The sequence below is a fragment of the Magnolia sinica genome, chromosome 14 (assembly GCF_029962835.1).
Source record: "Magnolia sinica isolate HGM2019 chromosome 14, MsV1, whole genome shotgun sequence".
Taxonomy (NCBI): Eukaryota; Viridiplantae; Streptophyta; class Magnoliopsida; order Magnoliales; family Magnoliaceae; genus Magnolia; species Magnolia sinica.
The window spans coordinates 39,879,499-39,895,632 of record NC_080586.1 but is presented as its reverse complement, the minus strand read 5'-3'; the positions used below and the strand labels follow the sequence as shown (position 1 = coordinate 39,895,632).

The following is a 16,134-nucleotide window of genomic DNA, read 5'->3' as shown; positions in this document are numbered from 1 at the left end:
TGTTAGGCATTTAATTTGTAGCACACATGCAATTTGCATTTCACATCTTACCTTATAGACTAGTTGCTCATATTGTTGTATCTCTTGTAGTCTATACAATTAGACTCTTATGCCTTATTGTTTTAATTGACAAATTATTTAATTAGGCAAAAAATTTTAAGTGGTCATATTTATCCCTCTCTAGGACTCAACCATAATTCTAAGTTCCGTAAGCTTCCATATAGCGTGGTGTCATATTAGACAACTGACGCAATTTCATTTAACACATGTAGTCTTGTGTTTGATTGAATTGCAACGGTAGTAGCTGAGATCAAAGTCCCCTTACATGAGGATAACCTGAGAAAAATTTCCATTTACAGTCCATTAATGCATGTGTTTCGAAGTTCTACTGAACTGACATTTCATGTAATTAAAATGCCTCGTGAATATTGTGATCTAGGGGGCTGAAATTTCAGGTGAAGGTACTTTATCCCTCTTTCCTTTACATATGGATCTTTTATATATAAGTTTTTAGTTTGATCAATGGATCCAAGTTATTCTATAGTTCTAACTCTCTGCATACATTCGGTTCTTAAGAGCTAGTGGCGACTCCCATTATATCTTCATGTTTGAATGATTGAGTTAATCACACCCCCTAAGGAGAATCAGGGCACGACCAGGAAGTCCTATGTTGAAAAGTTGAGAACAGGAATTTGAAAGCTGTTAAGGAAATGATTCTTAACCAGAAATCTTTCTAACTTATACTCAAATCTAGGTGCATCAATACTAGAATTGGACCAAGCAAAGGTGTTCCTAGTTAGTGTGAGAACCTCAAGATTAGCACAAAAGAAAATGCAATCATTGAAATCTTCTGGATGGTTTAAATCTGAAGAGGCTCAGTCCTTTTGATAGATGTATCTCACACAATTGAAATCACTGCTCAAAATCCCCTGGCCGGAAATTGCGGACGCTATGTCAACAAAGTCTTTCCACATAGATTTGGAATTGGAAGCTTCATTTACACCTTAAATGCTTATGAATATAAAACATCCATTAAAAAAAAATGCAGGATTGAAACTAGCAGTGAATAAGTTGATAGATTTGAGAATTTTGGTCGAGATGTTGGAGCTCCAAGGAATGATACTGCTGGCATTTAAGCAAAAGCTTATGTTAGATGTCTGAACCCACCCACAAGGAAATACATGCGGAAATGTTTGAGCTCCAGGCATCTGCAGGTTCTCGAGTTGAGCTTGCTAGTTCATTTCTCGGTATCCTCCATCACAATGGACTTCAGTCTCGATGGACTGACTCGCCCGACCTTGAGGAAGAGGATACGTCCTCGGTCATTTTCTTGTTGAAAGTGGACCGTTGACTAGTGTCTATTCTGACCGTCAGATAGAAACGGACCCACGGTCATACTGCGCCTGCCATTTGATTGTGATTTGTATCGTCAATCACAGCGTATCGAAGTTTTTTTTTTTTTTTTTTCTAAAAAAGAAAAAAGGGTAAAAAAGAAAAAAGGAAAAAAAAAGAAAATCTAATCCAACCAAATTTCCATTTCCACCACTGACTGTAGGAGCTCTTCCTCCCCCTTCCTCGCCCCCCCTTCACGCACACATACATGGCTGCTTCCGCCATCTCTCTCTTTCCAATTTTATCTCCTCTCAAATCTCCAAACCAATGCCTTCCAAAACGCTCGTGTCTCCGCCCCATCATCAGATTCTCTCTTGGAAGCGACTCTTCTTCCAGCAAGAAGAAGGGAAGCAGCTCCGCCAATGGCTCGTGGGTCAGCCCCGACTGGCTCTCCTCCATAACCCGATCCCTGACCCGCGATGATTCCGGCATCCCCATCGCCAACTCCAAGCTAGACGATGTCTCAAATCTCCTCGGCGGGGCGCTCTTCCTCCCCCTTTTCAAATGGATGAACGAATACGGCCCCATCTACCGCCTCGCTGCTGGGCCCCGCAACTTCGTTGTTGTTAGCGACCCGGCCATTGCCAAGCATGTCCTTAAGAACTATGGGATGTACCACAAGGGCCTCGTGTCTGAGGTCTCCGAGTTCCTCTTTGGCTCTGGCTTCGCCATTGCTGAAGGTTCTCTCTGGACGGTAGGCGTCTCTCTCTCCTCTCTCTGTCTCTCCCTCCACATTCACAAAGTTATGATGATTCAAATCATTCTCATCCTATTCTTGGTGTATGGCTGTAATCTGTATGAGGTCCATTTAGCAGTGGGATCCACGCAACAAACAGGTGGTCTTCATTACTTCAGCTGAAGGGAATCAGTGGACTACCCTCTTTCGGTAGTCAACAGATTTCTGTTAGTCTAATCTATTCTTGAAGGGCTGATCTATTGTGTGCGGTTAGTGGAAAATCATTTGCTGCAAATGTGTCATACGATCCAGACCATTTGCATCATGGCCACATTGTGGATGAAGTATAGCTCAGAATTCACACTGATAGGACAATCGTGATTATTTGATTGGTGGCCATCAATTGCATGGTTTACAGAAAATTCCTAGCTGTTCAAAATTCAAATCAAATGTCTGAGAATGCTGTGAGGTGGGATGGGGTATCGGATCCTTGGTCTGGCTCAGCCCAGTGAAATTCCCTAAGTCCTTGGGGATGATGTTTGGAAGACTCGAAGATTGATAAGGACGTGATCGTCAGCAAAACGACAAGTAGAGGGACCTCAAGAATGTGGTTTCATTCATTAACTATGATGGTAGGGGGTTATTGTTATGAGCCGAGAATATCAGAAGATTCTTTCTTGGGGTCATAGAGGGCTGGGAAGAAGTATGACAGACGAGTGGTTAGGGAAACCATTTCAAGATACCAATGTAGTTAGGTGCATTTGGATGCTCACCTGAACTGAATTGTGATTCTTTCTATTCATCATAGGGCTTGTTTGGTTTTTCAATTTCCCTTGTACATCAGTGTAAATAAGCAATTATTACTTTCATTGGTAATTACTGCATCCTTCCCAATGTGATGGTGACATGCACTTTTTGAAATTATCCATCTCCAATCCCGAGGGAAAAAATGTGGGGCCCACTGTGATATATGTGATATATGATATATCCATCTCTATAGGGTTGCTTTGTTGTACGTTGTGATGTTGAGTCTTTTGGTTGTAAATTTTTTATGCATATAACATGAAGTTATTTGATTTTATATTAATATTACTAATATGATTATATATTCATGATGTAAAGTAAAACACAAAATATAAAAACCATAATAATTAAACAATTAATGTTTTCTTTGTTGAAAAATTGCCCAACAATGACAAAAATGGAAAAAAATGGCCCAAAAATATGCACATAATTAAAATCTGTATAAAAATAATAGATCTATGTTTAGAAAACATAGATGTATGTGCAGACATACATCTATGTCTAGTTATATCAATTGTAAATGAATTTTGGAAAAAATAAATTTTTTTTTTTAGAAAATTGCCCGAGAAAGGATAAAAATGGCTTGAAAATATAGACATAATTGAAATCAATCACATTGATGGTATATCTATGTTCAAGATACATAGATTTACCTAGATCTATTATTCGCCTAAACTAATTTTGGAAAAAAAATAAAAAATTCAGAAAATTGCCCAAAAATGGCTAAAAGTGACTCACTGATACACACATAATGGAAATCTAGCACATAGATGGTAGATCTATGTTAAAAAAGCATAGATCTACCTACATCTATCATTCCCCTAAACTAATTTTGGTAAAAAAATATTTTTTTTAGAAAATTGCGCAAAAATGGCTAAAAGTGACCCAATGAAGTGTTAATAAAAAGGGCAAAAAATGGCCCAAAAAATACATTTCTAATTAAACTCTAGTAGTCAATGGTAGATCTATGATGAAGAAAACATAGATTTACCTAAATCTATCATTCCGCTAAACTTATTTTGGAAAAACAGAAAAATAAAAAAATTCAGAAAATGCCCAAAAAATTGGTTCTAAAGTACGAAAGAAAAGTTGTCAGAGACTTATGCAAGGAAAGTATTATACATATATAGTAGTAACATTGTCTTCAAACATCACTACAAGAATTATTTGAGATTTTTTTTTTTTTTTTTCTAAGGAAGAAAATTGGTAAATTTTTTGAAAGAACTAATGAAAATCGAGAGAAAATGCAAATATCCCCAAATTGCTTACAGATCAAGAATGATTTGATCGATTTAGGGTTATTATGTTGATTCAACATGATTACAACAATATTAAACAAAAGAAGAAGCTTTTTTTACCCATTTTTTAATTTTTCATAAATCGATCACCAAACGTTCGATCATCAATTTGAGCTCAAGTCCCTTGTTTTGATCTTTGAAACAAGTATAAATGTGGTAAAAAATTGGCATAGAAGAATCCATGAGCAAGAAAAATCAAAAGAAGAATGAAAATAGGAAAGGAGTGGAAAACATAACTTTCACATGACATTTATATGTATATTAGCTGTGACTGATATGCCGTCTAAATATCAGTGTCGGGTTTTTTTTAGCACATCCCGATATGGACCTGTATTGGTATTATATTATGCCGATATGGATACGGTATGGCCATTTCGGTTGATACGATACTGAATTGCAAACCTTGAATGCTGCATATCATAGAAAAAGGTGCACACATACACGAGACAACAAAGGCAAAATGCATAGATTCCTCTCGACAAATTGTTAGTGGAAGTAGGAGTTTAAAGTGGGACCAACACTTGGGCAAACAATTCTTGTAACTAAAGACGAGTAATGGTGAGTTGGCAGCAGGGGCAAAGCCCGTCTCGTATGCAGAGGTTGTTTTTGGTAAAAGGATGCTTGAACTCCAGACAAACGACAATGTAAAGGTGATAGGAGCAGAAGAGGAGGTCCCGACTTTAGAAAGATGGGTATGGAAGAATCCCGTGGCAGAGAGAATGGAGATCTGCGTTGACTTGTCTATGGTGGAGAAAGTGAAATCCTGGCTCCAATGGTTTGTCGTGGCATCGACAAAGCAAGGGGCTCTACTCTCACAGATGAGGGTCTGCTTGAAGGCCTACTGGAAATTGGACGATTGGGAATACAAGATCAAACTGCTCTCGGCCACAAATCTGTGTATCTCGGTGAAACCAGAGACTAATATCAATAAAATGATCATGGCAATTGTGATGTTCAATGATGATCCGATTGTATCGATTTGAAGGTGGGAGGACGAATCTCCTCTTAGAAGTGAGATTAGATGGTTTCTGATTTGGGGGATACCAATCGAACTGTGGAACAAAGAATTCTTGCTAGTTCTTAAAGGATGTATAGGTGAGGTTATGGCCATCGATGAAGCAATTGAAGCTGGGGAGGAAATCAATGCCGCTTGGTTGTGTATTAGAAGAAAAAGAGCAACGCCGACACTGGAATTCATTCCTCCTAGGGTGGGAGAGATCTCTCTTCGGATGAAAGTGGAAAAAAGGAAGCTTCATGGGGCTTGCTGTGCAGGTAAGGGGAGTGGAGCCGTAGAGAAGGCAACTGTCGAGATTGCAGGAAAGATGGAGCATTGAAAGGAGAGGCAATGTTGTGTGCATCCTAGATGAACGAGGAGAGATAGACGGCACAGGTGGAGCGTTCTCGACCATCGGGAGAAATTAGATGTTCTGTGGAAGTATTGATTGAGGCTGTGGCACCTTGCAATTACGTTTTGGACGACAAAGATTCATCATCCGTGCGAGCTCTATCAACACGTGTGGCGGATTTGAATCTATTTGAAGTAATGGGGTCGGTTCGGAGTCAACTTTGGTATGAAGCTACGTCCCTCCCCTTGGCTTAGGGAAAGTGGCGGCTATGCAGCAGGGCGTGGTCTCAACCCAAACCTAAACCTCTATTCATGGTAACGAGTCGGTGATGTGTGGCCTCAATGAGGCAACTTTACATTCTCTTAAAGAAACGGATGTCCCCTCCTCACTGTAGAAAGAGCAATGTGGAAAGGTAAGTGGGCCTGTTGGGTCGAAGGCTTTGTCTTCTCCTGCCACATGTCAAGACTAGCATGATTGTAATGAGGGATGGTTCGATGGTGTGCCACAATCTTCTACATGTGTTTATTCCCTGACAATAGTCCTAAGACGTGTCAATGGCACCACACGAGAAGCAGCCTTTGCATGTGACTCGCCTCTTGATATTACTCTTCTTCGCTTTGGTAAGAAACTATTTCTCCCCTATAACAGAGGAGGCCCGCATGAGGTTCTCTTCAAAAAAAATTCTTTACCTTACTCTTCTTCTTTGAGGGCGACGGAGAATGTTGACCACTACGATCAAAATCTTACATAAATGGTGAGGGATGTGACTCCACCCCGATGTGAAAAAGACTTTATTCGACAAGGGTTGGTCTTAAAGAAGAACATATGACGTTGGCCCTACCACAAGAAGAATCCTCAGGAATCAGGGAAGGGGGTTCCTTGGGGGATGAGGTTATGGAGATGTTGGATGTAACCTCGTTACAAGCTGCAATGGAAAGAGGGCAGGCCAATGTTTTTTTTTTTTTTTTTTTTGTGTTTATTATTATTATTATTTTTTATTTTGTACGACTAGAGGTGGGCATCGAGTTGAGTCGGACTAGATTAGGTCCAACTCTACTCGCTCCGGTTTTTGTAAGTACCTGACCCGAACTCGATTCGATTTAGGACAGAGTCTAGCAGGGCTGACTCGATCCGAACCAATTCCTTGCTGGCCTGACCCGAACTGAGTCCAACTCGGTCAGGGAAACCGACTCGGATCGAGTTGAGTCTGTCCGGTCGATTTCGACCAGCCTGAGTCAAGTCGAGTCGGAGACTCTGGTGTTAGGAAGGAAACAGGAGGGAAATCAGGAGAGAGAGGGAGAGAAAGGAGGGAAGGAGAGGAAGTCGGGAGAGAGAGGGAGAGAGAAAGGAGGAGAGAGAATGAGAGGAGGAAAATCGGGAGAGAAAGGAGGAGAGAGAAGGAGAGGATGGAAATTGGGAGAGAAATAGGGAGAGAAAGGAGGAGAGAGGAGGGAAGGAGAGGAAGTCGGCTCGGGCTGCGAGTAGGGTTAGGGTTCGGGTAGAAGAAGGGTAAAGGTAAAAAAAGGGAGTAAAATCTGACTTTATACTACCCGATTCTGGTTTGGATCGGATCGGACCAGACCAGATCTGACTGAATTGGATTCCGGATCTGATTGGATCAAGTTATTACATGACCCGAACTCGACTCGGTTTGGCATCGGATCCGAGTGGGTCTACTCGATCCAACCCGACCCTGGCTTTCGGTTCGGGTCGAATCGGATCCGATCGGTTCGGTCGAGTTGGATCCGATGAGTCGGGTCGGATCCTGCTCACCTCTATATATGATGGACTGCATGTTAGAGAGGTTATGTTAATTGTAGGTGAATCAATCAATAAAGGCCTGTCGGATGAGTAGCGTGATTAGATGAAAGATGCCATCGATAGGGTGGGGAGGAAGTTGGGAATGTATTCTAAGTGAATGATGCATTGATCCAATTGATTGAACAGAGAGATCCTTCAGTCATTAAACACTCTCAGAGGTGCAATCTAAGAAGTCGAAGGGAATTGATTAGGCTACCTTATACGATCAACTATGAGGCTAGGAGCAGGGTAGCAGGTCGAGTGAAGGGTAGAAGGGAGAGGTTCGTTTTCCAATTAGTATTCTCAGTTGGAGCGTGAGGGGATTGGGGTGTAGGTAAAAATGACTCCAAATCAAGGCAATTTGCAGGAAATCCAAAGCCTAAATAATTACAATTCAAGGAACCAGGCTCTTGTTATTTGTTAAGTCTGATCCCAATTATATATTTGAGGCTAGAAGTTTAAGGTTTTTGTTTCTCTAGATGCTCAAGGTTCCTCAGGAGGTATCCTGGAGGCATGGAACGCAGATATCTGGAAGAAAGAGGAACACTGGTGCAGTTAGTATTCCATTTCAACAGTTTTGGTTGAAGTTTCTACTGGTTTCAGATGGCTCTTCTCGAGGGTGTACGATTTGTGTAAATATGATCATAGGGCTGATTTTTGGGAAGAGATGATGATGATTCCAACAAAATGGGGTCTCCCATGGTGTACAGGAGGGGATTTTAACATCTCTCGATTCACATATGGACTATCTCCAGCTTCTTGCTTAACCAGATGCATGAAGGAATTTACTGAGTGGCTTCAGAGATTCGACTTGGTGGACATTTCTATGTTGGGGGCTAAGTCCCCATTGTATCAATAATAGACAAATTCCTTGCTTCCCCAAAATGGATGGACAAATTACCCATTGTTTAGGTTTACGGAATGCCTAAATCTATTTCAGATCGTAGATCCATTCTTCTTCAAGTGCAGGTTGAAAGCTAGGGCTTAAAGCCCTTTAGGTTTAAATTGGCATGGTTGGAGACAAAGGGCTTTACCGATTTGGTTGAGAATTGGTGGAGGTCTCCACGGGCCCGTTTGGGAGCTTGGATTTGGAATGCATTGGAATCCATATGACAATTACATTGGAATCAAGGTGATTTCAAATCCTCATTTGTGTTTGGTATAAATACATTGGAATCCAAATCTTCCATGTTGGAGCTTGTATTTGGCGGGCATTGGAATTCTTCAGTATATTCATAGGGCTTAGATTCGATTAATTAAATCAACTTTCATATACCAAATTAGTATATGTATGTGATATTTGATAGAATGATTGTAATAAGCCTGTTAAAATGTATATTTTGGCAAAAATAGAGAGGAAATTTCGATCCTTAGGTGGGCCACAAATGCAAGGATCATAAACATGCGAATCATCGATATCTTTTAACTGTCCATTTAGATGTCCAACGTTTAGATGGTTCAGATCATTCTATTGATTTGATTTTAGTGTTGCAGCCGATAATTGGATTGTTTTGGGTTATCATCAACCTGCCATGTGTCCAGTAGATTAGGAGCCTAGAGACACTTTTGTGACGTGTGCGACTCTCTTGCCCTTAAAAGTGAGGCAACAAAGGCATTTCCTTTGGATTACGACGGAATCTCAACATTTTGTTGAGATTTCAAAACACACACTAAAATGGTGGATTTGAAATACCTCCGATTCGATTTACCTCCAAAGCCAAGGCTGCCAAATGCAAAAAGCAGCTATTTGGATTTGAAATACACTCATTTACCACCAAATCCAAGTTCCAAACGAGGTGTATAGGTGAATGGGACCGCTGAATCTAGACTTCATAAAAAAATGAAGCTTCTGAAGGACTAATTGAAGACATGGAATAGGGATGTTTTCGAGGCTAAAGAGGTTAAGATGGCTACAATTTTGGATGAGCTTCATGATTTGGATTTGAAGGAAGGAGAGGGTGATCTGATCCCTGAAGAGTTTAAGAAACGCTCTGCCCTTTTGATTGAGTATGAGAAGCTTCTAGGAATGGTGAAAATTAAATAGAGGTAAAGGTCACGGGCTCTTTGGCTGAAGGAGGGTGACAAGAATACAAGGTTCTTTCACGGCATGACATCTGCTAGGGTTCGATCTAAGCTTTGACGATGGATGGATCTCGATTTGACAAGAAGAAACAAGTGTGCAAGGCAATAGTGGACTATTATCAAAAGCTCTTATCCAAAAAAGACCGGGTTCGGCCGTGGTGTCTACCTTCGTTTCGAATGCATATCGGAAGACTTGGCCGAGTGGTTAGAAAGGCCAACATTTGAGTTTGAGGTCAAAGAGGCAATTAACAGTCTGTGTAGTGACAAAGCCCCAGGTCTCGATGGCTACCCCATGACATTCTTTTAGGTTTTTTGGAATGTTGTGAAGGAGGATGTAATGGATTTTATTTTCGAATTTTCCAAAAATGGGAGGATACCTCAAGAATTAGGAGCATCTTTTATTGATTTAATCGTCAAGGTGGAAGGAGCGGAAGGCCTTAAAGATTTTAGGCCAATAAGCCTTATAGGGAGTTCGTACAAGATTTTGGCGAAGGTGGTTGCTTTGAGATTCAAAGGAGTCTTGGGAAGCGTTATTTCTATAAATCAGGGGGCGTTTGTGGGAGAGACACAATTCCTTGATACAATGCTTATAACTCACGAGTGCATTGACTCCCGCTTCAAGGAGAAGAAGTTGGGCATTATTTGCAAGTTGGATGTTGAAAGCCTATGACCATGTTGACTGGGCCTTCTTAGACTATATGTTGGGTAGATTTGGTTGCAAAGTAACATGGAGGAAATGGATTTAGATTTGTCTCTTTGCCTTCATTTTCAGTGCTTGTGAATGTTTCCCCCAAAGGCTTCTTTAAGTCTTCTAAAGGCCTTAGGTAGGGGGACCCTCTCTATTCATACTTGTTTCTTCTGAAAGGGGAATCTTTTAGTCGAATGCTTGCCAAAACCCAAGAGGAAGACCTTATTAGGGGGCCAATATAGGAAGCATGATTTCTCATTTGCAGTTTGTAGATGACACAATCATCTTTTGCGAAGCAGAGGTTCCAATGATAAAGGACTTGCAGAAAGTGGTGATTTGCTTTGAGGCAATTTCAGGCTTGAAGATTAATAGGGTGAAAAGCGAAACGTTGGGGATTAATCTCTTTAAACTTGAGGTGTTTGCATCATACTTAGGGTGTAGGGCGGGTTCATTCCCATCCACGTATGTGGGTCTCCCGTTGTGCATTGGCAAACCAGCCATTCACCTATGGGATAGGGTGATCGAAAGAGTTGAATAGAATCTCTCAAAGTGGAAAAGTCGTTGCATCTCCTTACGGGGCGGATTAATCCTTATCAAAACAACTTTAGCCAATATGCTAGTGTTTTTCATGTCCTTGTTTAAGTGTCTGAAAGCGGTTCGGGAAAGGCTTAACAGACTCAGAAGGGATTTCCTTTGGAAGGGTTCTAAAGACACCAATAAGTTCTGCTTACTAAAATGGGAGGAAGTTTGCAAGCCAATGTCTCAAGGTGGGGCAGGTTTGAGGAATCTTGGCGACATGAATTTGGCCCTTCTTGGTAAATGGTTGCGGAGGTTTGGAATGGAAGAAGAAAGCTTCTGGCCCAAAGTGTCGCTTCTAAATATTGCTTGCGGGATGGTGCGTGGGAAACGAGGAGGTCCTCCGTGTACAGAGTGTCGAACATCTAGAAAGCGGTTGTGTCAGTTAGGGATAAGTTTTGGCTAGGGATCTCTTTTGCAATTGGGGACAGATCCAAAATCAAATTTTAGGATGATGTTTGGTGCAGTGACTCTCCTCTTCATGTTGATTTTCCTAATTTGGCCCATCTCGCTCTTGCGGAAGATCTAAAAGTGATTAGCAACTACTCTGTCTGTGGCACTGCCGTGGCCTGGGTTCACCTTGCAGATGGGTTCTCTTGGATGTGAGATTATTAGACTTTTGGGCCGGCTGCAAAACATTCATCCCACGGGGGTTGCTGATTCCATGATCTAGTCTACACATAGTTTGGGTCAATGTTTGGTCAAATCCTTATACAATTTAATCAGGCCCGACGATTCTCAATCTCAAGGGGGTCATGCATACCACTTCTGGTTCTATGGCATTCTGCCTAAGGCCACAACTTTCACTTGGTTGGTTGGAAGGAAATGTGCGCTCATGATTGATAATCTTCAAAAATGTTCAATGCCTATTCCAAACACATGTTGCCTGTGTTTGCAAGACGACGAGACGATTGACGATTTGTTTATCTTATGCCCTTTCACCCTCTCTGTGCGGTATCATTTTCTGGTGGATTTTGATTTGACTTGGGTGATGTTGGGTTGGGTTAGAGATTTCCTTTGGGCATGGCATAGAGGCCACAGGGGTAGCAGAAATAAAGTTTCTTGGCTAATGGCACTTCCTGCTGTATGGGTGGTCTTTATGCAGTGAGAGGAATAGGTGTCGCTTTAAAGACTCTTCTAGATTAGTTGAGGCGATAGTGAACTAAGTTAAATGGTTGGCTTGGAAATTAGCCGGTTGTAAGGGGTAGTTTGGGTGTGGTCCTGTGTGGGTATTTTGTTTTCTTGTTTTTGTATTCTTTTCATGTTTCGCTTGTTGTGTGCAGGCCTCTAATAAAATTCCATTAACCTTAGAAAAAAAAAAAACTAAGGACAAGAATTCACCCATATTTAGCCAAACTCAACCAATTTCCATACCAACTTGGTTACGTCAACTCAGCGCGACTTAATGGAGTTTGATTTCAAGCCAGTGGAGATAACGGTCCAAACCATTGCAAATATGTTATATTGTTATGTGTATGGCTTTGATGGTGCATCTAACAATCTAATCATTTTATCATTTGAAAATAATTGCAACTTTGATGGCATTGAAGACAGTTTCTGTTCACTACTTTTGAGGCAAACTTGCTACCATGTCATTTTGATTGTCTAAAATAATAATTATGACAATGATAGGAATAAGAAGTAATAATCCAGATTACATACCAACTTGGTTGAGTCATCTCAGCATGACTCCAGGGAGTTTGATTTCAAGCCGGTGTATGAGTGTCCAAATAATTTGTTGTGTCTATGGCTTTGGCATTGCTTCTGACCATCTTGATCAATTTATCATTTGAAAGTAGTTGCAACTTCGATGGCTATTGAAGACAGTCTTGGTTTACTACTTTTGAGAAAAACTTGTTACAATGTCATTTTGATTGTCTAAATAATAATAATAATGACAACGATAGTAATAATGCATTTCATCTTTGCCTTGTAGTGATTTCGCCAACCTATTACCAGCTCAGTGAAAGGAAGGTTTGTCAAACAACCATTTACTCTAAAAGCTTAAGCTGTCAGAGTGTGTTGTATCAATGTATATCAAGGGACTTTATCACTCCAACACCCCCACGCATGTGTGGGGTGGGAACTCCGCACGGGAACATACCGACAAGGATGGAGGGACACTCAAACCATAAATAGGCCGGGCTTGATTTCCCGGTCCCTGGGCTGGACCTGATTTTCCTGACCCCCCTGTCGGAGAATAATATATTAGCAAGGCATATTTGCTGCTCTCGAGATTCGAATGTAGGACCTTCCGCTCTGATGCCATGTCAAACAACCATTTACTCTAAAAGCTTAAGCTATCAGAGTGTGTTGTATCAATGTATATCAAGGGACTTTATCACTCCAACAAGGTTGATGTTAGGTAGGAAGCTTGTTGTCGAATTGTGACCAAGCATTCATGAGAATTCCTGTTTAAATAGGATTTGTGAAGCCAACCCCAGATAACCAGGACATGGCTATGATGATGATAGTGATGATTATAGTTCTATTGCATGTAACCAGAGGCATCGCTTTAATGCATATAAATGTTCTCTTAAAAAAACTGTGAAACTCTTATAATAATAATTATTATTTGTGTAATTTCTTATCCTATCCCAATTTTCATCTATTTCTGTTTTCAATTATGTTTGATCAAAATTTATGAAAATTTCTCAAGTCACTAGGTTGACTAGTCTGAGTAACAAATTTTGGCCAGCTAATTTGTGTCCAAATATCAAGTTGTCTCTAACCAGTTTCCATTTTGAACATCTTTGGATTATGCTAACTGACACAAATCTGAGAATTAAAAAGCATGTTTCTGCTGCCCAATTTAATTTCTAGCAAGTATGCTTGAGGAACTCTGTTAATTTCTGACAAGTTGCAAGAGCTTATGATGAATGATGTTGTCTTGTGGACATAATATGTCTCACTTATTTACAGTCATCACAAGTTGTTCCATGTATGTGCATTAGTAGAGCTATAAAGAATATGGAATCCATGGTACTGGAGTATTTTGAAGTGGTGTTTGTAAGTGATCCATATAAAAAAAAGAAAAAGAAAAAATAACAGAGGTCTTTGAAAGTGTGGATTTCTCTATTATGTATTCATTCACATATAATGGCCAACTTATGGAAATTTTCAACTACTCAACTGTGATATTTCAGCAAACAATGGTCCTAAATGAAGAATTCAGTACAGTCACCGAAAGGATAGTTTCTAAGATTAACCACTATATTTGTCAGCTAGTTAAACTTATCATTTACCATTACTTTTTCATCTATGTTTCCTTCAAGGTTTGTAAAAATACTAGTGTGTTCTATCGTTGGCTCGCTCTGATGAATAGAGAAGAAAGGGTCCTAATGACATGTATGATCTGCTTTTGACTTTTTACCTGTTACTGTCAATTGGTATAAAAGTTGATAACATTGTTTGTTTCTGCCGCGTGTTATTCTAAACTATTCTTATAGTCCATTTGATGAGTAGTTCATTTTTTTTTTTTTTTTTTTTTTTTTTTTTTAAAGCTGATTCGATTGCATTGCTGTAGATGTTAATGTAGTTGAGATGGTATCTTCTATTTTATCTTACCATGTTGATTCATCTTATCTACCTTCAGGTTATCCTTTTTTCAGTAACACAGTTGACTTGTTGCAGGTGAGACGTAGGGCTGTTGTTCCATCTCTTCACAAAAAATATTTGTCTGTGATAGTTGATAAGGTGTTCTGCAAATGTGCTGAGAGATTAGTGGAGAAGTTGAAGCCAGATGCCTTGAGTGGTGCAGCGGTGAACATGGAGGAAAGATTTTCTCAATTAACTTTAGATGTGATAGGTTTGTCATTGTTCAACTACAATTTTGATTCACTTACTTCAGATAGCCCCGTTATTGATGCAGTTTACACTGCACTAAAAGAGGCAGAGGCCCGTTCCACTGACATTCTGCCATATTGGAAGGCAGGTTTTTACGAAAATTCATTTCTTGTTTCGTTTGTTCCCTGACATATTTGTCAAATTTTAAGAAGTCATAAATAAAAAGCTTTGGAGTTTACAACCTTGAGTGATTTTCATGTTTATAGTTGACAAAGTAGATGTTTTGGAGCTACATTGCCTAATTCTGGGTTATGGTATACACATTTACTATGGTTTTTAATCTCTATTGCTTTTTCCTTCATCATACGTTGATTCTCTATATATGGCCATGAAATTATCCAGTTTTAGTTCTACATGTATGTTGTAGGAAGGCTTGTACATAATGGAGCGTAGAAGACTCTTGAGCACATTGACCCTTGTAATAATGTGTGGAGATCTTTGGAAGATTTTAGAGTTCTTTAGGTAATTTTAGCTAGACTTGTGCATTGTTGTCTAGAAGTTTTAGGGGGTTAGATCATCTAATGAATGCCAAGTCTATGGTCTATATGTAGGTGAGCTCTCCTCATTTTGGACTCATTGCTCCAGATTCCTCAGGAACACCTCAAGAGTAATAACCTTCTTTTCTTGGTACATTGCAAGTTCTTTTCCATTCCCTATTGTGTTTCTTCAGTATCTAACCAAGTTCTTTGGCACAACATTCACTTGTGCACTTGGTAGCTATGGGGCATTGTGTGAGTGTTGCACGGGTAAGGGGGCCATGGATATAACAAGTCTGTGACAATTATAAGAGCAAGTCAGTTTCATGGGTATCATGTTGGTGTTAGAGTTCATTATGGTTAAGCATGCTAAGAGCCGCATTGAGTCCAGGCCAAGTAGGGCAAGTCCACTAACTTGAGGTCCATGGACTTTTTTGTCTTTGGAGAATCACATTGGTGGTCTGGATAATGCAGGGGCATTTTCACACCGGGCTCGAGTGGGGTAGCCCGTGGGATGTGGGGACACACTCGGGGTGGGTGACCCATGTGATTTGGGGCCCACGGGGGAGGTCTCGTGTTCGAGACTCCTCACCGGGGGTGATTAATGCGCATTTCACAATGGGCTTGAGTGGGGTAGCCCGTGGGATGCGTGGACACACTCAGGGTGGGCGGCCCATGTGATTTGGGGCCCATGAAGGGGGTTCAGCCAAGGTCCTAACCCATGCGATGTGGGGCCTGGGCTATGAGATAAAGGGATTAATTCGCCATACTTTAACAGTTCGAGCTTTTAGAGCAAGTGGTTAATTTGGAACTAGCCGATTCATAGCCTCAAGCCCATCCTCCCCCTTCCCCCTCCCCGTCCACCTCCCCTTCCCCGTCTAATCGTGTCAGAGGCTCCTTCTTTTAAGGAAGTTCTTCTTCATCACCATCCGGCTCAGGCTAGCCCTCTCAGTCTTTCCCCTTTGCCCGATCCATCTCCAACTCCTACGTCCCTACCTGCTGACTCTGATCCTTTTTGTTCTAAGATGGACACCCCCATTACTGTTAATATGGTGAACTTTTGTAGGGCTAAGGATGATCTCAAGGATTCGATAGTCATTGTGTGTAACGAAGGTGCTTCTATGTCGCAGGTGAGGGATTGGATAGTAGA

The 16,134-nt window shown here is 40.7% G+C and overlaps 1 protein-coding gene across 2 annotated transcripts in view; it reads left to right on the top strand.

The window, feature by feature from the left end:
• Positions 1–1,593: 1,593 nt before the first annotated feature.
• LOC131224791 (carotene epsilon-monooxygenase, chloroplastic) overlaps positions 1,594–16,134 on the top strand; it is an 81,164-nt gene continuing 66,623 nt past the window's right edge. For both annotated transcript variants that reach the window (XM_058220179.1, XM_058220178.1), the window contains exons 1-2: positions 1,594–2,086; positions 14,296–14,592. In XM_058220179.1, coding sequence (XP_058076162.1) covers positions 1,601–2,086; positions 14,296–14,592 — 783 coding nt within the window. In that variant the 5' untranslated portion in view covers positions 1,594–1,600. The remainder of the gene's footprint in view (positions 2,087–14,295; positions 14,593–16,134) is intronic.